The sequence below is a fragment of the Cyrtonyx montezumae genome, unplaced genomic scaffold (genome assembly GCF_038088225.1).
Source record: "Cyrtonyx montezumae isolate F1298 unplaced genomic scaffold, pur_monq_1.0 scaffold_13, whole genome shotgun sequence".
NCBI lineage: Eukaryota > Metazoa > Chordata > Aves > Galliformes > Odontophoridae > Cyrtonyx > Cyrtonyx montezumae.
In genome coordinates this window covers 17305485-17330618 of record NW_027071859.1, presented here as the reverse complement: position 1 = coordinate 17330618, position 25134 = coordinate 17305485, and the positions used below count along the sequence as shown (strand labels likewise).

At 37.6% G+C, this 25134-nt stretch overlaps 1 protein-coding gene across 8 annotated transcripts in view; it reads right to left on the bottom strand.

The window, feature by feature from the left end:
* MYT1L (myelin transcription factor 1 like) overlaps nt 1-25134 on the bottom strand; it is a 287002-nt gene that overhangs the window by 120298 nt on the left and 141570 nt on the right. For 5 of the 8 annotated variants that reach the window (XM_065730757.1, XM_065730758.1, XM_065730755.1 and 2 more), the window contains exons 3-5: nt 1220-1274; nt 1004-1037; nt 647-709 (exon numbers count right to left, since the gene is read on the bottom strand). In XM_065730757.1, coding sequence (XP_065586829.1) covers nt 647-709; nt 1004-1037; nt 1220-1274 — 152 coding nt within the window. Of the gene's footprint in view, nt 1-646; nt 710-1003; nt 1038-1219; nt 1275-8209; nt 8375-25134 lie in introns of those variants that run through there. The other 3 variants (XM_065730753.1, XM_065730759.1, XM_065730761.1) reach the window with 1 other exon arrangement.

Below are 25134 nucleotides of genomic sequence, written 5' to 3'. Positions count from 1 at the left end.
GGGGATCTCTCCATACATCATAGTTTAAAAACTTGAGTAAATATAACTGTAGTGTAAAATTTGAATCCAGAGGTCTTCTTATAAGTGATTTTTTCTTATGCTTTGACCCTTGAACCGGAACCAGATCATCAAACTCAGTGTTCAGAAGCACTCCTTCAGTTATGAAATACATTAAATAACAGAAATCACAATCCCACCAACATGTCAGCAAGTCTAAATTTTACTTTGCTACACACGATCAAGAAAGCAGCATGAAAAAATTGGGAAAAGATTGAAAATGGATCAGCATTCCTCAGCAAGAACTTGGTTTAGGTTTATGAGTGAAATTCAGCTCCATGGTAAAGATGGATAGAGTGGTCCTGTGAGTATTAAAGGAAGGTTTAGGACCTGTTTTCATTTGCATTTATGAAGTTTTAATTTATGTGATGTTTAAACTCGATAGAAATTTCAAAGGTTTTCAGTAACATAGCACAATATTGACAAAAAAAAATCACTGCTTAAAGAAAAGAAAAAACAGAGAGAAGATATGAATTCAAGTAGATTCTAGGTCTAATTTCAAATTTTTATCATTGTTTGGTTTATCAAGGTCATGGCAACTGAGTTGTTTACCAAATCTTCAATAATTATGAAAAATTACAGATATTACCTTCTGTGCCTTGCATATTTGCCACTAACATGACCACTGCCATCACAGCCAGGCGTGGGACAGCTGCAAAAGAGAGATAATTAATTATATAGGTGCGGATGTGCTGTAGAAAAATTATACTAAAAGCAGGCAGGAGGTATTACAGAGGGCAACAAAGACAGAGAGAGAAAAATCAAATAACTGAATGGAAAAAAAAGAGGGGATGCTTTTTATTAGCAAGTCTCAAGGGAATTAATTTCATCAGTGCAGCAGGGCATGAGCAAACCACCAATGAACTTGAAAGTGCATTATACCCATTAAAAGGCATGAATTTTCTAAATTGCTAATGGGGATACATTTTGCACTCAGAGCACTAACCTGAACAGCTCTTGTATGGCTGGTTCCACGGGAACTGCAGAGAGATGGAAAATATATAAAGATTTATCATCTATTACAAGTACCCCTCTTCTACAGAAAATTGCCAGAAAGGTTGTGTAAAAGCAAGGGTCAGAATGAATCGTGCAAAGAGATTCTGGAGGATGAAGGTCACCCTGAGCGGGGGCCTTGAGTGATTTACTGAAGCAGGAGACGTACCTCGAACACCTTTGGAGCGTGTGCGATGGCGCTTCTCGTCTGCATCCACCTCCATCTGGGAATAGATTAGCAGGCAGTCAATGTTCTTATCCTGCATGCACAGACTATCAATGCACAGACTGATACAGTCTCTCACACAATTTATTGACACTATTTTAATTCCATTTTATCCCGTAAGGGAAAGTCCACCTTACAAAGGATTTTTCGGATCTTTGTGTTTGTTTAAAAACAGAAAATGCAGTCATTTCTGCTTTAATCAGCCCATTTGCATGCCCTGTCATAGCACATTTTGTGCAACGAAGTGCCAGTTCTTATTTTCTAAAGGGTATTTCTGACAGAGAGCCCTGGTAATGCCCTTATTTTGAAACAAGGGTGCAATAGATTTTTATGCAGTTTAAAATTAGAAGTCAATGGGTCCCATACTATAGGTTGCTTTCTAACCAAACACTTTGCATTGGGAGAGGAAAGAATAGCAACAGAAAAGGAGATAGAGAGTCATCATTAGAACTTCACAGATTTCATGTTATTTCATATATGCTACAACCTTTGTAAATGTTTCATTGCTTGGATGTGCTTTTCCAGATTCAGGGATATGCTCACTCAATAAAAATGGCTAAATCTGATCTCTAGAGGTCCCTTCCAATCCCTACAATTCTGTGACTTTATAAACACTGTTCTTATCAGACATGACTCCTTCTGCAGTGATAAATACACAGAAATCCTAAATCTTTTCCAGGTACGGCCAAGGCTGCTGATTAGAGCTGAAAGTATAAATGATGATATGTAGCAGATACCATAGGGCCCCAAAAAATTTTTCTGATCTTCCATGTACTGCTGTCACGAGATTTTCAAAGGTGAAACTGCACAAGCTTAGTGTTTATGATTTTGCACAACACAAGCAGATCGCACTGAATTCTGTTGACAGATCACGTCCCTGAAAATCTATGCAGTATCTGCATCACTAGATACTTTGCATGTGGAAAAAATGGAATGGTAAGATGGATCTGTGGTAGTTTATACTTAGAGATGATATTAAAAAGGTCGGGAAGCATCGATGCTGACCTTGTGGCTCTAGTTCTCTCAGGAAAAAAATAGAAAACAATTACCAATTTAGAGCTCCCTCAACTCATTGTATCACGAGGAAAGAGTCTAAGCAAATAAAACTTGGGGGTGGCAAGCATTTAGTGGAAAGAAAGGATCGCTTTCACAAGATTCTGTGCTGCCACTTTAGCTCCAATATTCATCACCTGGTTCCTGGCAGCATGATTTATTTCACTCTTTAGGGCTGACCTTCTAAAATAAGCAGAATTTATAAAAGCTACTATAGCAGCAGCAGCCTCTACTAAGGGGCTTCAATTCTAATGTGTACCTCTGCATCACCTACAGTTAGGATAGGATACCTCTGTACATCTCTGTGAACATACATATTTGAAGCTTAGGCTCCCATCATAGTCAACCAAAGGTGTTATGTGAGGTACTGTAAGGTAATGCAGCGAGCCGCTAACTGCCAGTCCAGATAGATATGAAAGGGTACATGCATATCCTCTGTTGTATTTGCTTACTCTGTGTATTTGTTTTAGCCTCTGGTATCAGAAACGGCATTTGCTATCTATGCCTGAGTAATTGAACTTCACCCCAGTCAGCATTGCCACCACAGCTTGGGTAATAAGACTTCTCATCATCTAGAGGTATAGCTTTAGGCTGGTCTCAATCAGTCTGCAGGCACATCTGGTTCTGCTGTACATCTGGTCATTGACTACAAGAGATTTGGCATGTCTCTACATACCTGCTATGGATGCCTAACATAACCTGTGTCTATTCTAAACCTTGAGTTCATACTTTGATAGCTTCTAAAAGCCTAAGACTTGATGTGCATCAACTGTATGTCTTAATTCCACACAAATACTTTTTGAACTTGAATTGCAAACTATTTAGGAATCTACTTTATTGCTGCAAAGTGAATGAGAGTCACTTGCAATTTCCGTCAGGAAAATATTTAACAAATGAAAACAAAAATAAAAAAGCTGGCTTCACTGCAAAGGAAACCTATGAATGCAGGCCAAAAGGATTCTGTAGCAGGCTTATCCTGTTACCTCACGGGGACCACCAAAGAAGGGTTGTGGAGGTGTGTGCAATTTAGTCCTAACCCATCAGTCCTTGGCATGGGACAAACGGCCCTGTAAGTCCAGTTAACCAACGTTTATGTGTAAGAACCAAAACTTTCAAATTACCCTGACAAAGCAGATAATAGCATATCCAGAATGTAAAAAATCAGATGGCGTTAGGGAAATGAAAACAATAATATCAAGAGAACTTGGTAATTAAGGATGGTTCTCATCCTGTAACTCCTGTAATGCGCAAGTATACATAAAGGCACCAAAACTGGAGTTACTTGATCTTTAACCTAATACATTAAAAAATAAAACAGAACAACAGAAACCCCCCCTTAAAATATTATCTAGCATCATTTGCCACTACCAAAAAACTTGCTGAAATAACTATAACAAACATAATCTGGAAATGCTGCCCCAGCTGTTATGAAGTCTAGGTCATTCTAAAAGGGGCACACCATGAAACAGATTAGTGAGTCTTTCAAAACCTAAGTAAGCTCTTGAATCCAGGAGTGCAGAGTTTGCTTTAACAGAATGGTTTGGATTTGAAGGAACCTTTAAGATCATCTAGTTCCAACCCCCTGCTATAGGCAGGGATAAATTCCTCCAAGCCAGGTTGCTCAAAGCTCCATCCAGGCTGACCTTGAATGCCTTCAGGGAGGAAGCATCCATAACCTATCTGGGCAAACTGTTCCAGTGTCTTACCACCCTCACAGTAAATAATTTCTTCCTAACATCTAGTCTAAATCTACCCTCTTCTAGTTTAAAGCCATTTTCCCTCATCCTGTCACTAAGCTGGAAAAGTCCCCATGAGATCCATGCAATCCAGATCTAGAATAAGGTCACAATAGTGAAGAAAAGACTGAACAAACTGCAAGCATACAGGATTATTTTACATTTTGTTGTGAACCCTATGCAGCCTGATGTTCCTTCAGAAAGGCATAAATCCATATTACTGGCCTTTTAATAAATGGTAACGCATGTCTTGAATGCTCTAGGACATCTCTAAGGATGGCAGGTGTCTACATTCTGTATATCACAGAATCAGAGAATTGCAGGGAGTGGAGGGGGCCTCGCAGAGTCCAACTCCCAAATATTTCAGATGCAAATATTATCTTACTAAAACAAACAAACAAATAAAAACAGATTCTATATTAAACTGATTTTTTTGTTTTAGTAAAATGAGCTTGTGAACTGAAGAAAAATTTTGAAAAAAACCCTGTAATTGGAACAGTCTAAACCAATCTTTACTAAGCACTGAGAGGATGCTGTGGCACCCTTAATTTTACTGAAATTGACCCTAAGTAATATCATATAAAACTGATATAGATTTCAAGATAATGATGTAATTAATACCAGTGATGAAAAAGCTTTTTGATGACATTTGTAAATTTGTTGATAAAGGTACTTATGGTGTTCCTGGACACCTTTTAAACATTTCATGCTCTTATTCAATACTCAGATCATCAAATAAGTATTCATAACATCAGCATATTTATAATGGCTAACAAATATTTCTCCTGAAGAAAACAAATATTTTGTGTAAAAAGTTAATTTACAAAATAATCGTAAAAATTAAAAATACATATTTTATGAGAGCCTTTCAGATAAAATTCCACAGGTATATGTTCTAGCCCTTTAGTACTCAGTATCCTTAACAGTTCTCTGCAAGTTTATGTTACTGAAATATGCAGATATATTCTGGCCTGAATTGCCTGACAGATTTAACTCATCTAACGAACACACAAATTCCAAGGAGCTATATCTATGAAAAAAGAATGTACCCATGCTTGAAAGACCAAAATTCATAATCTGCTAGGCAGTAACAGTGAAGAGATTCTGGACAGCCAGATGAGCATGAGCAATTACTACTGTAGCTAAAGGACACAATGTGATCTGTAGCTACTCAACCTTTAAGGCTATAAGAATTTTCCAGAAAGCCACTGAGGTACTCAGATACAGTCAGCAACTCTGATAATAAAGGGCGAATTTTCATCAAAACCATATCCATTTTTTCAGTTAGCTTGTTCGACACCCTGTTGGAGACTTTTCAGTATATAGATTTAAGCCTGCAAGTCACATCATACTTCAACTAAGCTCCCAAAAGTTTCTACAGTCAATACCACTTTACCTATCTGTATCTGCTCACATAGCTACCATATGTGCTTCCTCAGGGCTGCCAACTGTGAGGGATCCAGAGCTTTGGGCTCCACTCCAGGACAAATGGCAAGTTTTGCTCACTAGGAGGTAGTTCAGACTTTTCTTTCCTAGCAGTCAGGTAGACCAGAAAATGATCCTTCTTGTTAGACTGGTCAGGCTCTCTGAATTTCTTGCTAAGGGCATGCAGTATTAGAGATTCAGTCTCAAGTTCCAAAACTAGTTCAGCCAACACATGCTCAGTGAAGTATTCCATTTTCACTTTATCTGTAATTCATCAGATGTCTGAAAAGACATGAAGGAGCCGATAGCCTTAAATCAGGGCTTTTTCCTTACCAAGCTTGCTACTGTACAGCTATTATAATGAAATGCTTCAGAAACTAGCCATCTATTCCAGATACATACAGCTTATTCCATAAATAACATATTCTAATTTTCATTAAGATGGACACATTCAGTTTCTAACAGTAGTGATTCAGATGTTCAGAGAAGCAACCTGAGAGAGGGTGTTTTGAATAGACAGAAAAGTTAGGACGGAATGAAAGCTGTAAGATGGAGTCTAAAAAATTCTGATACATAATACAAAACTTGGAATATAAATTATTCAAGAGAAAATTAAGAATATTTACTTGACCAGGGTCTGCAAATGTTGACAGTATACAGAGATTTCCAAAGAAAAGAAAATAAATGCAAAAAAGTGTAAGAGGAAACGTAAACTTACTTTTATAACTTTATTTCAAATGAGTAGAAGTCAGAATGAAAGGATTTAAAGATTATTTTTTTTAAATCTCAAATCTGCGTACAGTTTTGAGTCCCACAACACAAGAACATGAAGCTGTTAGAGCATGTTCACAGGAGGACCATGAGGATGATCAGAGGGCTGGAGCACCTCCCCTACAAGGACAGGCTGAGAGAGATGGGGCTCTTCAGCCTGGAGAAGAGAAGGCTCTGGGGGGACCTAACAGTGGCCTTCCAGTACTTGAAGGTGGCCTACAGGAAAGCTGGGGAGGGACTTTTTCAAAGTTATGTGTAGCGACAGGATGAGGGGATATGACTTTAAACTAGAAGAAGGTAGATTCAGACTAGATATTAGGAAGATATTCTTTACTGTGAGGGTGGTGAGACACTGGAGCAAGTTGCATGGAGCAGTTGTGAATGCCCTCTCCCTGGAAGCATTCAAGGCCAGGCTGGATGGGGCTCTGAACAACCTGGTCTAGAGGGAGGTGCCCCTGCCCACAGCAGGAGGGTTGAAACTAGATGATCTTAAAGGTCCCTTTCAATCCAAACCATTATATGTTTGCATGAAATGTCTCAGAGTCAAACAAAGTAAGTCAAATACAATTCCCAGAGTTAAAATGCTTCTACATTGCCATTATCAAAAAAACATGTCCTGAAGAATGATGAATATCTTGTGGGAATGGTGTATCCCATAATCCATTAGCACTCTGCAGTCTTACTGAAAAAAATTGTAAACAGAACTTCTACTGTTGTCTAACATAGGTTTTTCAGCATATCTTGTATTCCAGGGTAATTTATTATCTGATATTTATCAATTAATTCACTTAAACAACCAATTATTTCTGATAATTATTAAATTTTAAAAAGCTGGATAGGTTTTGTGAAATATTTGTAAATACCACATTTACTGAATAGGTTTGATACTAAGTCCCCAAATATCTCAGCAGTGCTTTCTTACAGTTTTCATCTGAAAACCAGTAACTCTTCTGCTTCAGTACACTGACCTCCACTCTCAAATAACAAAAGACAAACAAATCATAATAGCAAACAACACTGTGTAAAACAAATAAGAAAATAATATTCGAGATTTATGCTGAAAGTATAGAATGCAATTTTTTTACGATATATTAATTTAGTTTGAGGAGTAATTCCACAGTTTTGTGCAATTCGCATGAAGTTCTGTGTTAATCTGAATATACACAGCATAAAGATAAAGAAAAGGCAATTCTCAAAGTTAAGAATCAGAATCATGGAATCATAAAATGGCTTGGTTTGGAAGGGACTTCACAGATCAACTTCCAATCCCCCTGCCACAGGCAGAAAAGAAATAAAATTTTATAGAAAATCTGGTATAAATTACTTTAAATTTATTTTGTACAACTACGAAATCAGTGCTCAGTACATGATCTCAACACTAGGGCATGGTTCCCAAAGTACTGTAAGACAATAACATGTGTGTTACACTGAGTGACCCCAGATAAAGGTACTTCTATTTATATATTTATTTATTTATTTATTTAAAGTGAGTAGAAATTATAATCTATTTGACCAAATATAGTTTCATCTAGAGATGCTACCCTTAAGCAAAATGGGAAAATAAGTGAAGGTTTTGGGAAATTAAAATGTGCAGATCAAGCTAATGTAAACCTGCTCTCATTGGGTATGTACAAAACCTTAATTTTTCATGTGGCACAAAATCTTGCTAGCTTTACTTCTAGAGATCTGATCCCTGCTATCAATGTGAAGCTTCCTACTCAAGTGACTCAGTTTTCAGTTGGAGTTAGTGATGCTGTACTTATAACAATACACTCCAACAGATCTTCCCCAAGTTTCAGTAACATAGACTAAGCCTGAATTGAAAACAGTACTGACCAACATTGACCCTTAACTTATGCCTTACTAATCACAGTCCTGTAAAGCAATTGCATTCTGTGACAAAATGGCTACATTTGTGGATGAAAGAAGAGCAGTAGATGCCATTTACCTCAACTTTAACAAGACTTTTGGTACAGTGTTCTTGGATCCCGTTATCACTCTATATGCATAGTCAGTTCTTTGAAATCTGTTCTCAATATTTCAATCCTCTTATTCAGGATCTTGACTTTCACAGAAAACTTGCAAGATTCGCCCAAATTTTTTTAATGCACTTATTTTTAGATGGTTGAATCTACAAGACAAAACAGAGAAAAGAAAAATGTAGCAAAGAAAGTCACATTAAGAAACTACTTCAGTGCTTCAAGAAAGGTCAGGAAAAAGGGAAATGAATTTCCTTGTCTTTTTAGACCCCAGAAACCTAGGTGCTTTCTTGGCGTAGACATCTGAAATTTAGTTGAAATATTTCATAACACCCTTTTTTCAAGTAAAACAGCAGGCTTTATAAACAATTATCAGATTTTAGTCTTTCCTTCACAATCATACTGACATACAGTTAGACCCTCTTAAAGCAGAGTTCCAGTGGAAAGTTTGCCAAGATAAATTTTAGAAGTTAAGGGCATGCATTACAAAGGGACACAATAAGCATGTGATGAGACTGGTGGTTAGAACATAAATTACTCCTTTGTGCAAACATTTATTAATATCAAGGACAGTCCTTCTTGTAAAAAAACAGAGAACATATCCTTGGGACTTTTTCTCTAACTTTGAGTATGACTCATTCTCCTTCTGTAGTTTAGAGAAGAAATTCTATCCTTCTATTTTCAGATGAACATTGCCAGCTGCACCTGAATCTGTAGACGCAGAACAGAATAAACAGAATTTTGGAAAACTCACAAGTTCATCATATATTCCCTTCGTAAAGAAACACAGTTAGGATTAATTGAAATATTCTGTAGGGAAGGCAGGAAACACCTTCAAGTATTTCTCATTGGCTTCCTATCATTTATATAATTATATATCATATCTATCTTCTCCAAAAAAGTGGTCAGGCACTGAAATGGACTGCCCAGGGAGGTGGTGGAGTCACCAACCCAGAGGTTTTCAAGGAATAGCAAACTCCACCATTTCATGGTCACTCTGGCCAAGACAATCTCCAACCTTCACATCTCCTACTAGTCCTTCCCTGTTAGTGAAAAGTAGGTCTAGCAAGGCATCTCCCCTGGTAGGCTCTTGCACCAGCTGTGTCAGGAAGCAATCATCCACACATTCTAGAAATCTCAAGGACTGCTTCCTCTGCGCAGTATTATATTTCCAGCATATATCAGGGAAGTTGAAGTCCCCCACGAGAACGAGTGCTGGCCATCGTGCAACATCTACGAGTTGTTTATAGAACACCTCGTCTATTTCTTCATCCTGACTAGGTGGTCTATAACAGACCCCCACCACGATGTCACTCCTAAAGACTATCCCCCTGATCCTTATCCATAGACACTCTACTTTGTCATTTCCAACCTCAAGCTCTTCAACATCAAAACACTCTTTGATATAGAGAGCTATGCCACCACCCCTTCTTCCCTGTCTATCCCTTCTGAAGAGCTTATAGCCATCAATCTCAGTATTCCAGTCATGGGAGAGGTCCCACCATGTTTCTGTAATAGCCACATGGTCATAGTTAGCCTGCCTCACAATGGCTTCAAGCTCTTCTTGTTTATTGCCCAAGCTGCGTGCATTGGTATAGATGCACTTCAGCTGAGATATCTGCCTCACCCCTTTCTCCAGCACAGCCTCCTTAGGCTCTTTACTGGTGAGGCCCTGGAGCGTGTTCAGAGAAGGGCAACAAAACTGGTGAGGGGTCTGGAGCACAAGTCTTATGAGGAGCGGCTGAGGGAGCTGGGATTGTTTAGTCTGGAGAAGAGGAGGCTCAGAGGAGACCTTATTGCACTCTACCACTTCCTGAAGGGGGGTTGTGGTGAGGAGGGGGTGGGCCTCTTCTCCCTGATAAATAATGACAGGACGAGAGGGAATGGCCACAAGTTGTGCCGGGGAAGATTTAGATTAGACCTGAGGAAACTTTTTTCTGAAAGAGTGGTCAGGCACTGGAATGGCCTGCCTAGGGAGGTGGTTGAGGCACCATCCCTAGCTCTGTTCAAGAAGCGTTTAGATGAGGTGCTAAGGGATTTGATTTAGTACTTGGGTAGGGGTAGTGATAGGAGGATGGTTGGACTAGATGATCTTGTAGGTCCTTTCCAACCTTATGAACCTATGAACCTATGAATGTTTAGACATGCTAAAGGAATATGGTTTAGTGAGAAGTGTTGGTGATAGGTGGACGGTTGGATTGGATGAGTCTGCAGGTCTTTTCCAACCCTGATGACTCTATGATTTAGAGTGGAAAAGAGCCAAACTGAACACTACTCATTTACTCATTTAAGTATTTCTTCTTTTACCAGTGTTTTAGTATTGCTGTTTTTTTGTTTTGTTTTGTTTTTATATTGTTAGATATTAAGGATAAGAAAGTAACATGGTAACTAGAGTTAAGGAGAAACAGCACTGGATATATAGCACCTACTTCAAATTGTAGTCCCATAAAGATGCTTTGGATATTGTAATTGAGTAGGCTCTGGGACACATGCTATAGTAGAATTAAAACTTCTATCAGGGAGATCTGGAATATGTCTGCCCAACTCAGCAACTCAAATTCCCCCAAATTCCTATTGTTTCTTAAACCACTAAATCACTTTTGTCAAAAAACTGATCATCAGATGCCAGGTCCTAATGCCTAATTTCAAATCTATGACCTAAGGCCATACTTCTTTTTGCAACTTAGAAGAAAGGCCTGTGCAATGGTGAAGCTGGAATACAAGCACACTGTCTCTCCTTAACAACCCCTCAAATGTGGTTTTGTTCCATGATGCTAATAGTCAGGACGATGCGTGTGAGCGTGCTAACAGGGATCATGAAATACTGAAGTCTCAAGAACTTCAGTCATGCTGATTTTTATCATCCTGTATATAAGCATTTCTGACTGAAGAAAGATTATATAATTTTTCAAAGAATAAGAAAAAATTTTGTAAAAGTTTTGTTGTTACTGTAACAATTCTTATCTCAACACTATAGACAGGCTCAAACAAGGATCTGTGCTTCTTTATGCTGGAGCTAGTCATTCAAAAACACAGTCCTTGATTCAAAGACCTTATATTAATGAAATGAAACAAAATAAAACAGAGCTGGTTTGTATACCAGTCAAGGAAGCAGGGAGAAGAAGCAGAGATTAAAACTGAGTGTCAAATTTATGGTAAGATACAGAAACAGTAGACCAAAAAAACATTTTGAACTTACAAAACCATAATTTCTTGTAATCAGGAACAGAAAAGCATATCGTGACACTTCTAAAGTGGGTAGATTAGCAGCTGAAACTTGTGTGAACTCAAAGAAACGAGAAATAGAATGCAATTCCATTTGTTGGATATTCTGAACCAAATATGCACCACATGAGTAGAGCTAGAGTACACACGTGACCATGCTTCTAATGGATGGGGAAATGTAGGTAGGACAGCAAGTATAAATGCTAGTGAAGACCAAGCTGGATTAGCTGGTGAGTAGGCAGTGTCCTGCAAGCTAGGGAGTGAGTGGGTCTAAGAGGGAGCCCTCGGCATGGGAGCAGCTATGTGTCTCTACAGTTGAGAGCACGAGGGTGGGCTGTGGGACTGGGGGAATCCTGGCCAGTTGTGTGTGGGATATATCCTCTACAAGACATGTTTACATTTAACTCATATGGCTTAAATGTTAATAGCTTTCCTGGCAAAGAGACCTTGCCAGGAATGGGCATTGTGAGGATGGTTGGACTACATGATCTTAGAGGGATTTTCCAACCTGCATGATTCTATGAGTTTAGGAGTAAAAGAGTTAAAGACAAATTTCATGGAAGTACACATTCTGATTAAGCATCAATATATAAATGCAAATTTACTTAAAATAAATAAATATACATGATGGTCTTTTGAGTACAGTGTGCCAAATGAAAGTATCCATATTTCTGTTTGTCTAATATTTAGAAGATCTATTACTGCAAGCACTTATTTTATTGGCTGAAATGTAAATATATTCAAAGGGCCATAATCCAGTCTTTTCTGTAACAATCATACACAGTATTAGCAATACACATTCTCAAATTGTCATTAATGGTAGGAGAACAAAGAACAAACCAAATGGGGAATACTGTAATAACCTGCAACAGCATTGAGGAACACGTAATATTGTACCTATCATCATACACAGGATTTAAACCACACAATGAAAAGCCAAAGGACAATCACAGAAATTTAGGTCAAAGTGGTGATAACTTCAGAGTTTTCACTTTAGCTTTGGATCTCCTAATGACTGTAATCATGATCACACTGTGTTTCAACCTCTTTGCTAGTTTGAATCACCCACATTCATTTCAGGCCTAGAGGCCCTTTGATCACACCTACCAGCTCTGTGTCTGGCAAGCTCCTTGGAAAAGAGCTCACAGCTCTGCAGAAACACAAAGCCACTGAAATGTCCTCACAGTTCGGCCAGCTGTAAACCAAATGATCATTGTGGAAAATGAGAGAGGAAACAAAGACTTTATCTGTCCCACTTTGCTCGACAAATTTCACTTTCATTTCTGTCACAGCAAGTGAAAGACTTCCTCCTCTGAAAAGAGAATAGGGCTACCGAAGTGAAAATATGTTGCCTGTTTACTTATCTTGTGCATGTTTTTAATCAGGTTTGGATTTACCCTTCAGAACTGACCTACATTATTTGAGCCTGTAATTAAATTGAGGAATCTGTTAGTTTGCCTTCAATTGATTCACCTTTTGAATAGAGAATATATAAGAACGCTCATTCTTCTGAAGCCAAGGAGAAGATAGATGAGCTTTGAACACACAATTTAAGCTTATCTAGGATGCTCATACATAATGTTTCTCACTGAGGAGCTTACAGTAATGTGTGTGATCAAAGATGTCCACAATGGGCCTTTGTATCAGCTAAGTCACAACGTGTGCAAATAGATATCAGCAAATGTAATTACGTGACAGCATACACACATGTAGTTTGGGTGTGTATAAAAACTAGGATAACAGCTTTCTAAATGTGGCATCTAGTATCTAAAATTAAAAAAATATATACCATAAATAATTAATATGCTAAAGTTTGCTGATCCAGTATAGGAGCCACTGCTGACAACAGTGGCACTGATTCAGACTGACAATAACTGAAGAAAACCATGAGCATTTCAGGAAAGAAAAAAAAAAGGCACCACATGAATTGAAAACATTATTAAAAGGACAGTACCTATGCTTAAGATTTTGATTAAACATGTCAACTCTACTGAACTAAGCATTTGTTGTCTAGTGGGTATGTACAACACCACAAACCACAAGTATTTCATAAAAGCAAAGAGGGAACCCTTATTTAAAAGAAAAAAAATCTAAAGACACACGTAGACCACCATGGAGCCATTACAGTTCAGTAGATTATCAGTCTTTACAATGCAAACAGGACAATAAGAAAACGGTATGTCTATTAATACTAGCTAATCAATGTAGGTATTAAGTAAACAGACTAGCACCTTTTCTTTCTCATTCACTACTTCACAACAATGAAAACTAATTTCTGTTTTCTAGCTTTTGCCTAATTAGAGTGATGGCAACTAACTCAGAACCACACGGTATAAGAAATATTTGTTACTGTTAGTGTGCATATCATTCTGCTTATCAAAGGTTATGTTATAAATAGCTTATAGCTATTAGAAATGCAACAATTAGTTGATAAATTAATAAGAGAGACAAGGAAAATATCAATCATAGTACTGCTAACATAATTAGCATACATTAAACTGGATCACAGATTACTGCAGCTGTTGCATAAAATGAGCACCTACTTCAGTGTTTCAAAAACTAACATACTTTTAACCCTAAAACTATACCACACAATATTCAAAACATAAAAAATGAGACCACAAGAAAGCAACAGCGAATGTCGATTAGTAAATCTCTAGCCAAGACTTACATATAACACAATCGTAATCACAGATTGGCCGAGGTTGGCAGCAGAACTACTCTCAAGGATTTCTTCTCCCAGTCTGCTCACAGATCTGAGATTGCCCTACCCAGGTGCAATACCCTGCTCCTGGCCTTGTTAAACCTTGTTAGATTCACAAGGGTCCACTTTTCAAGTCTGTCCAGGTCTCTGTGGATGGCATCCCTTCCTTCTATCACATCAACTGCACCACCAATCTTGGTGTTATCAGCAAGTACCTGCTGAAGGTACACCTCGATCCCATTATATGTATCACTGATAAAAATGTTGTAGAGCACCAGTTCCAAGATGGACCTCTGGAGGACACCACTTATCACCAGCCTCCACCTGGACACAGAGCCACTGATCACAACCCTATGGCTGCAACTATATGAGCAACTCTTCTTCCACTGAATATTACAGACTTCAAAACCATGTTTTTCCAATTCAGAGATAAGGAGGTCATGCAGGAACACGTCGAAGGCTTTGCACAAATCCACGTGCTCTTCCTTTGTCCACCAATGCCATCACTCCATCATAGAAGGCCACCAAACTTGTGGCCAGCAAATCCTTGCTCAGCCATGCTCTGCTTGATTTCTTGTGTTGTTTTCCCTTTCATCAGCTGCAATTCTGTGACTCTGTATGATTCTGTGATACTATGCTGTCTGGGTGAGACAGGACATCCAAAATTCTGTTTGTTCTTTTCACCTATGGAAAAGAACAGCACTAGCTTTAGGAGAAGCTGCCTTTATAAAACTTGCAGCATTAAAAAGGCTTAGTGTTCCTCATGCTTTAGCAGAGGGTTGGTCTATACGATCTTCAACCAGTACAATTCTGTGATTCTTGTTTTCATAATTTTAAGACACACTTTTGCATAAACCAACAGCTAGTGTGTCTGTAGAAGACCTTCTGAACAAAAAGAAAAAAAGGTCTATTTCTGGTCAAAGAATTATCAAAAGAATTCACCTAACACAACATATTACACAGCCACAGTGTGATATAATGCAAAAGTATTTCTCTGAGCTGTACATCTCTATGAGTGGATAAATGATAGTTATGCAAAAGTATCACGTATACAGAAAGGCAAAAGCATGCATGCAAAAACATGCAAATATGCATACATAACTGTATATTACAAATGAAACAGTTAAAAATATCTGAAATGCATCATATAACTAATATGTAACAAGTATACACAATGCCCATAAAGTTATGCATGGGCATGTTTTTTTTGATTAGATCATACTGGTCTACTGTGCAACGTACTATGCAAATTCTTGAACTCATGCCATGTCCCACTGACATAAAAACTGAGACATATTTATTTGTTTAGACTGTAAGTCTTCTGGGGCAGTGCATATGTTTGTACAGCATTTGGCAAAATAAAGTTCTGGACTGTGATTACAGCTCATGTGTGCTACAGCACTATCAGTACGTGCGCACACATGTACACACACTCATGTTTTCAAAGCTGAGCAGATGTATTTAGTTGAAGAACTCCCTAAGACCAAGGGAACGGTGGGTAATGTACACCCTGGAAGTACTTTACGTGACAGAACCTTACTGTTTTCATGAAACACTGGCAGCAAAAATCTAGCTGAAGATTGGCTACAGCTGCCTGAAGACATTTAAAGACACAGACAAAAATAGTTATGAAAGACAGAGAAATACAAATAGCCTTGTCAAAAATAGATCCTTTTGTTTAATTGTAGAAGTTATTATTCAGACTGAAGAAGGCTGGGGGGAGAAATATTGGAAATAAATGATTCAATACAGAAAAGAATTAAAAACAGACTGGGAAGCCTTCTCCTAAGATTAAGAGAGGTCTGAACATGATGGTCTTATTCAACATTTCCCCCCTACACTTTTCAGCAGTTTTAGAGTTGAAAAATACACAAAGCTTATTCTTAAGAATCCAGATTAATGAAACATCACCAAAATAGTATGACATCATATAGAAACTTGTTTTCTGACCTGAAAGCAAGTCAGAAGAATATGATCTCCTTTTTCCAGCCCAAGTCGCATCAGTTGAGGTCTTCAAAGGCACTCCAACTATGCTCAGCTCAGGCTCTGATCTCCTCTCTCTCATGACTAACAACAGAATACAAGGAATGGCACTAAGCTGACAAAAGGAGGAGTTTGGGTAGAACATCAGGAAAAGGTTCTTCAACCAAGAGAGTGGTCAGGCACTGTAATAGGCTCTGGAGGGAAGGGGTCATGGTCATGGCACTGAGCCTGCCAGAGTTCAAGCAGCATCTGGACAATGCCTTCAGAAATATTGTCTGATTTTTGGGTGGGCCTGTGTGGACTTGATGATCCTTACAGGTCCCTTCCAACTTGGGATATTCTATGATTCTACCTGTTCATAAAACAAGTCTCTCTCAAAAAAAAGGTTTCAGAATTCACCTCTTCCCACTAAGTATTTTAAATGTAAGACCACATCTGGCAGGAAAAAAAAGAAAGAAAGAAATAACTGCAGCATGTTGCAGTTTAACGTCTAAAACCATTTTTTGCTCATTTACTAAATGACAAGGCATTCATCACTGTAACACCTATATATGGAAATTCTATATAAAAATTAAGTAAATAAAATTCATGAGCATATAAATTATGCATAAGTTACTTTAAAACATTTAAGAATATTAGAACAAACTCTTCAATAACCCCTGAGAAATGATGAAACTCCAGTTACTGGTTATTCTAATACTGCAGCCAAATGAATAGAAATGCAGCTAAAATTATACACTGTAATCATATACATTTTTAAACTCCACAACTCCGTTAGTAGAAACAAGGGCAGGGAATGCATCTTCACAACAAGTCACTGGATGACATAAATTTCTCTTTTTCCTTCTCAATTGCGCATTCTCAACAGAATGTGAACCGCTGATCAGAAAAACACTTTGCAAACATTTGACAGCCACTTGATGCAGTAGAGTAATACTGGAGGTAAACTTTCACGTGTTTAAAAATGTAATGTGTGTACTACCTGCAACTTACACTTTTATAAGCTATAAATGTGAGGATCAGATAAGAGAACTGGTACACTAGGCTGATAGAAGACTATGCAAAATAACTTTGACAGGGAATCCAACACATGAGAGGCACACTAATTTTAGTTGCCTTGCTGCTCGTTCAGTACTCTTGTCTAAAATACTAAAATAAAAGACTAGTAAAACAGTAAAAATTACAAAGTAAGCCAACATCAGAATTTTTTTAAATATATTTTTGGGACACTCTATTTGGAGAAAAGCATTAGGCTTCTGCACAGATCCATAAAGATTGATGCCATCTGAAGGCCACTGTTGGCCACAAGTCCACAGAAGTTATGGAAATTTTGGCGAGTGAAATTAATAGCATGACAAATCAGAATCAAACACAAGTATTGGATCATCATAAGTTTTAAATTATTAGCATGAACTCACGATGATTTTGACCCATGCCAAAACAGAGATTACGTGCAACAGATTTGTTAAGATTGGGCACCCTGCTTCTGGGACAGCAGAGCTTTCACTGTGAAGTGAGCTAGCTGGTACTCGGTGGTGTCAAGGATGGACAATACTTCCTGCCCTGTCCTATTCCTCTTAAATCTGTAACTCTGCAATTCTAGAACCTGAGCCAGTAGGTGAGCCCATGTAGTGAGACCTTCACAGTGCATTATGCCTTACCCAAAACTGCCTTTTGCTGGGATTTTAATTTACTCCCCTATTACAGATCTAACGAAGCAGAACAGTAAATTACTAACATTCATAAAGATAATAAAGTTTCACTTATTTGAAATCACTGAGGACTTATATAGATAAGTATCAGCAGTTTTGCAACCATTGCTGTTCTTCCCTCTTACAAGAATTCATACCACCCTCTTGTAAAACACAAGTTAGAAGATGAAACCGTCTTTTAAACATACCAAGGACCTACAAATACATTTCCACATTCCTTCAGTCACAGTGCCCCAATCTCTGTGATATTGTGAATGAAACAATAATGGAGTATAACAGGACAGATCATTTCAAAACATCAGGTATTCCCACTAAAACATAAAGAAAAAGACTTAAGAACTTTTAGTAGAGGTTGATGAGTACCACAGAATCAGGGCATTGCCATTATCTGCTACTTGGAGTTATCTGCTGAATTTGAAAAGTTGTACAGAGAAAGCAGAGAAAGTAGTACTCAAAATGGCTGCCATGATTGCTTTTGTCCTCTCCTGATCTGTTTATTCATATTTGTTTATTCAGTAAATTATTTTTTCACCCCTGATTTAATCATCTCTGTTTAATACACATTCAGGAGTCTGTAGCACACCAGCTGCTCAGGGCAAAATTGAACAGTTATATTTCTGAATTTTAGTGGAGAAGACACATTTCTTAGGTTATTTCATTGAAAACTGTATTTAGTCTTATTCACATATATTTCATTATCAATTCAGGGACCTACAGCGTTATGTCTTTTTGTTTGCAATTGACTAAGAAAAACCTTTGAAGTAACAGCCATTGCAGTTACTTCACAAATCAGTTAAACTCTTAAAGATATTAGCAGTGTTATTTTTAAGTGCATGTCTGTGTGTATGCACAGATATGAATGCACTTACATGCATGTCTGCCCTTTGTATTAATGTTAATGAATGTATGCATATAGCAAGGTGTGTTTACAACATGAAGAATGTAAAACTAAGTTGGAATAAAAGATAACTAAAAAATAATGCCCTTAAAATACAAAATACAAATACAGCTTTTAGAGTGCAAACTCAGTCTGAAAACTATGTTGGTATTCACAGGCACCGTGGTATGTCTGCTTTTCAAAACAGCATAGTACGGTACTACAGCAATAGCTTCCATGCTATATTCCTCCAGATCTCAGGTTTCCATGGAAATGAGTGGGAATCCCAACATGGGAAAAATAACAGGCTATCCATCTCATGCCACGATGCTGGATCTCTGAACAGCTGATACACAAGGCAGTTGTCACGAGAATAAAAATGTGCATAATACAATACTACACAATGCCAGAGACAAAAATAAACAACAATTATGACTACCTTAAAGGAACTCATGTAAACTCCTGCCTTAGTAGATACATAAAACTGATATACCTCAACTGGGAGGTAAAGATCCAAGGGGAAAGAGTTTGAAACTGAAAAGGACACCTTTGCCCCTAGTGGAAGAGAATAGGCATGTGTGCAGTACACTGCCTCACGAAGTCCCCAGATCCTTTCTACACATCACCAGAGGAGCTAGTTCTAGCACCAAAGGCAGAACACTAATAGTAGGCTCTGTAGGGCAGTCAGTCTACTTATGAGTAATCAAAGCAGGGGATAATTAGCCTTTGCTTAGTAATGCTAACACAGTTATGATTTTTCTGGGTCATAAGGCTGCACAGAATTGCAGCAACATACAACACAGGCACACAACAAAAAGTCAAACGCCTGTCCTAATAAAAACAGCAAATACAAGTGGCTGCTTACTCCTAGTATGTAATACAAACAAGTTGTAGAGATATTGCAAGTTCTGTGGAGATAATATCCAAGGTACACAGGAAGAATCAGCCTATAAGTAAATTGTATAAAGACTTATTGCAAAATTTATTCTTTTTGCTGCAGCTGTCCTCTCTGATGAGCAGATAGATGGTGGCTCATCTAACATCACCCTTTCCATATTGAGCATCAAATATTGAGTAACAAACACAGAAAAAAATAATGGATATGATATAGATCATTATCATTTATGTTATTTCTCTCTTCCTTTTCTGACTTAGTAAATAGTTTTTATCTCAACCTATGAGCTCTGCATTTTTTTTTCTGTTTGTCTCCCCACACTGCATTGGAAGGAGCAGAAAAACCAAATGACTTGGCAGTGTTCAGCTGGCTGCTGGGTTAAACCACAACATCCCATCAGAATGTCACTCCTCATCACTGTGCAGTGGGTATTTGGAGACAGAAAAAAATAATAAAATAAATACCATTTAAAACATATTATTAACATGGTCTGGCCATGTTTTTGCAACATTTTAGAAATGTCGGCATAGAAAAAATAATCCGGTTTCTTTTTTTTTTTTCTAGATTATTTTTACTTTATTCAAAACTGTTGGTACTATATTATTCAAATAGCAGTTCTCTCTATTTTGTAAATGCAGTCCTTAGGGTACTTTAAAATGGATTTCAGCATCATGGTGCCCACTTCAGAACAGAGAAATTAATTGTAGGAAGATAGGATGACTATCCCAAAGTTGCTTTGCATGCTAGATCTAACAGTATGAATTAGTACCATTTACTTTCCAGCATAGTATCTCTCTATTAGGTAGCTCTTTTTAACATAAATGTTATTTGTAACTCCCTCATAACAGGATGTTAGTCCTTTACTTCCTGGAGATGCACTCTTTGCATGTATTGTTTTACCTTAAGAAATTAAGTACCTGCCGCTTGTTTCTGCTTTACAGAACAGTAAGGTCTGTGTCTTGTACACACATCAAGTGCACTAAAGAAAGTATGAAATCATACTATTGAAATCACACTGGATGAGTTTGATGTGAGAGTACAAGCCGTAGGCATTTCCAGTAGAATTCCACTGTAATTCAATATGACTGAATGCAATTAGTGCTAGATTATGAAATCATTTCCATAGACTTGCATGCTATTTCAAAATCAGGAAGATATCATTGTGCTGGTATTCTACCGCACACAAGAGAGTAACTACAAAGTATATTTTGTTTTAATAAAAAGCTTACAATTGAAATTCACGTGTTATGCAAAAAATATGTCTTACTGAACTACTACAGAAGTTTACCTTCCTCTCGGTGACTAAATGCATCTTATTGGATAACATCTAAAATAAAATTGAATAAGGGTTGATTTCACATGAAACATGAATCAGAGAAAGGGACACCCCTGCCCCTAATATTTCTTCTAACCATGCAAGTATTTTTACTGCTTACACTTGATGATTAACCTTGGTCATACAGTGCAGCTTATAACTCCTGCAATTTTTAATTTTATCCATGTACCTGTTAAATAAATGACTATCCAAACAAGAACATGTTCTTTTATTTTTATTCTTTTTCTAAACTGTCTTAATAGAGCAATAATGAAATAAGAGGTTCAAGCTTCATTTTTCTGCATGTGCATTTCTTCTCTTACCTAACTTCTCTAAATTCTGTAACACAATTTCTTCTAAAATAACAATAAGATTGTTTTATCACAGTTAAATTAATCATTTTCAAAGAATAATAAATACATTTAAAAAAAGGACTACCTCAGCTCCTATACGTGCAACATGAGTTGCAATCATATGATACCACTGACATTTTATGTTCTTATAAGCTTCTCTTGCAAATACAGCATGCCTAGGCTCTTTTACAGGCCATTCTTTTATTGGCTTAAAAAGAAGAAAGGTGTCAATCCAGACAGAGACTTTCTTTCTTCGAAGGCATTGGTCAGCAGATGGTAGAAAAAGCAATTCAGATCCTCAAAAGGACCTGATGTTCTTGTTTTCTCTCTATTTTAGGATGCAAGTCTTGTTATCACTGAACAGAATGACACTTGCAGCAGGTACAGCTGACACATGGAAATATGTTGGATCAGTCTCACTAATAGGATCTATGCATTTGCTAAAGAAATCAAACAAATACGGACCATTTGGACAGGCAGGTTCAGAACCTTACTCACAGTCAATTTTCTGTGCGAACATTTGCAAGGAAAGATACCAGATGGCTTAGGCATGTACTACACTGACATGTACATAAATGTGCATGGTATACAGGAAAAAGGAAGAGTTGTGACTAAATTAGGGCAGTCAATTACACATGTACAGGGCAGTGACAGAGGAGAAGAACCCCGTAAGACAGGGAGAAAGAATGCTAATATTGAAGGAAGCAGATACTACATACAACCTTTTCTTCCAGAAATCCATCCCCACACGTAGATATACTATGTTTAGAATCTACATGAAAAGCTCACTTTAAAGCCATGAAAACTGTGCTAAATACTCCAAACACTGACTGGAAGGCTGGCTTCATTGATCACAGGTACCAATATTAACAATTCTGGTGGGAGTTTCATAACTGATGTACTGCTTCACTGGGTTTCACTTTGCCTGCCCAGCCAAAGTAAAAATGCTATAACAGCAGTCACCAGCACAGAAGGCTGCTTAGAAAGAAAACTGACAGTCTCAAAATTGAGAAATGAGCAGCACCCATGCATGGACGCAGTGGCAGGAAGGTAATATAGAGAGAAGAAAAGAGCACTTACTGATAGAACAAAATGTAAAAAGTCATCCTAAAATATGCATTTAAGCTGACAAACAGAGCCAAGTTCTCTTCCCTCAAGAATCCTAAGGTCTCTGAATCCATCCAAAGTCTGAAAGAGTCCTTAAAATGAACACTTATTTACTTATTCAGAAGAACAGCAATGGAATTTTTTTTAAATAAGGAACAGGCTACTGCGAAAGGGCAGAGTATGTATTTATGAGCACAATTTATTGTATCACCTACAAAAGAAAATTGCTAAGGATAGGTTCTGCACATCAAAGGGGTTTTGTTTCTTCACTGCTGTTTGACCTGATCATTTTCAAAGAAGACTAATCTAAATTCTAAAAAAAGCCATATACACAACGGGGAAGAGTAGTAGCTGCAGGACTAGCTGTGGAGCTTCACATTTGCCTAGTTTATTTTGCAATGCCAAAAGAAAATCTCCAGGCTGACTCAGGTATTGGAAGGCACTTAAGGTGAAATGATGGCACTTTATATTTCATTTTCTGTTCTCAATTCATTAGCTTAGGATTATACTTCTTCATTAGTTCTGTACGGTAACTGCTTTGTTTTGTCTCAAGTACGCTGCTGTGCCTCTCTTGAAACTTCTGAAGCAAGTCATGCTGCTTTTGAATCATGGCCTGTTAGATTAGTTTGGTTAAACATTAGGAAGTCTCTGCTAACATCAACCAAATTTACTATAACTCAGCTACACCAAAGAATTTCTGAATCCCTTCTATGAAGGGTGACTGGAAGGCACTCTAAGAGTTTCAGAATTACAGCAGAAATAAAATTGAACCGTATATTCCCAAATATATTATCTTCCTTATGTACAGGTTATCAGTGAACATGTGTATAATTTCGGCCTGCCAACAACTCAGGATGCATGAGACATGAGTTCTGCATGACTTCACCTCAGTGAATCTCTTCCCTTTACTGACAAGTCTTCATGACCACTACATACGATCGACTTAAGAAACTTTCATTCTTCTATTTAACTGATGTAAATCTTCCAATGTTTTTGCTTCGGAGGGGAGTGAAATAGACAAAATGAGATTCCTTGAGCCTCATTTCCTTTTTAAATTGGTTTAAAATATTCAGTACTGGAAAAGAATGTAAACAAAACAGAAAGAGGGCATGCTTAACATTACATGCTACTTCAAGTGTGTGACACGCTAGCCACTTCAAATGCGTAACACTGAATTTCTGTCCCTTCCTCCAACCTTCTTCCTTTTTTCCAGTGGTCCCATTATATATTATTTGAGTGAAATCAAAGCAGCAGTTTCAATCTAACAGTCTCACTAAAGGCCTAAGCTTACCATGCACATCTTTGTATTGCTTTTATGTAGTTTTTGATCCAGTCCTAAAATTCTAAGAGTACAATAATATCTACTGAGCAAATTAAAAGAAGGAAAATGTATTACCATCTAATTCATCCCACATCATATGACCTCACTGGAAAGACTCACTAGTTTGAGTGAGCTTTGGATTTATCTTCCAAATGAGAGAGCCAGTGAAGTACAGAACAATCAGAACTAATTGACACAGTGCTTCTGTTTTCTTTACAGAACAAGATGACCCACAGAACACAAGGATTTGGGAGGTAAGAGTTCTGACTTTATTTTTGCAGACATTCTTGGGTCACTAACGATCTCACCTATACAACAATGGCATTCTTTTTCTACTAAGTATTTAGAAATACTAATAAAAAATGTTATTTAAAAGGTCAGTTTGTACTGCTTTTATTAAGTAAAGGAAGAGATGTCACCAGAAATTATTTCCATGAGAGTGTGAACACAAGAGTAAACGGAAATGAGGAAGAGAAATGTTATCATTGTACACTCAGAGGTCACTGATTACTTTGGACCTTTGTTTTTACCCCTACAGGGGGAAATGGCCACAAACTAAAGCATAGGACGTTCCACACAAATGTGCATTGGAACTTCTTCACAGTGCAGTGATGGAGCACTGGCACAGCTGCACAGAGAGGTGGTGGAGTCTCCTTCTCTGGAGATGTTCAAGACCCACCTGGACGCCTACCTGTGCAACCTGGGCTAGGGAGCTGCTTCGGCAGGGGGTTGGACTCAATGATCTCTAGAGGTCCCTTCAAGCTCCTACAATTCTGTGATTATCTACTTAAATATAAACCCTGTAGTAAACTCCACTTTATTTGCTTTCCTCTGCAGATGACAGGTGTTTTTTTCCTTCACTGATTAAGTGAACAAGAAAATGCTTATCATACTTACTTTTACATGTCTTCTCCTCTGTCAAAAATTTCTACTTCGTACCCACAGAAGTAAACCATAAAACAACTTGAAAAACATTACTAGTTCTTTTTAACTGTGGCTACCAGATGCATAAGGTACCTGGCTGAATCCTCAGTGGAAAGAATTTGGAGTTTCCAGGCTCTTACAGCAAGCCTTCCACTTATGCTCACACTTCTGACAACTTGTTAAAAGGTGTTAAAAGCCTAGACTTCAGGAAATCTGTATTTTTATAATACAGAAGATAGGATCCATAGGTAAATGTAAGTCACATTTTAACAAGCCAAATTCCAAACAACCAAAGGCAGCAGTATTATTAAAAATTTATAAATAACAAAGATGGGGTTTTATGAGGAAAGTCCAATAGCTATCTGCCAGCAGAGCACATGACTTGCCAAGGAGAGGTTTTAAAATAATTAATTTTATTCTTCTTGCTGTTTCTTTTTTCTCCCATTAGGATTATCAGTTTTCAAGTGCATCGATTGTC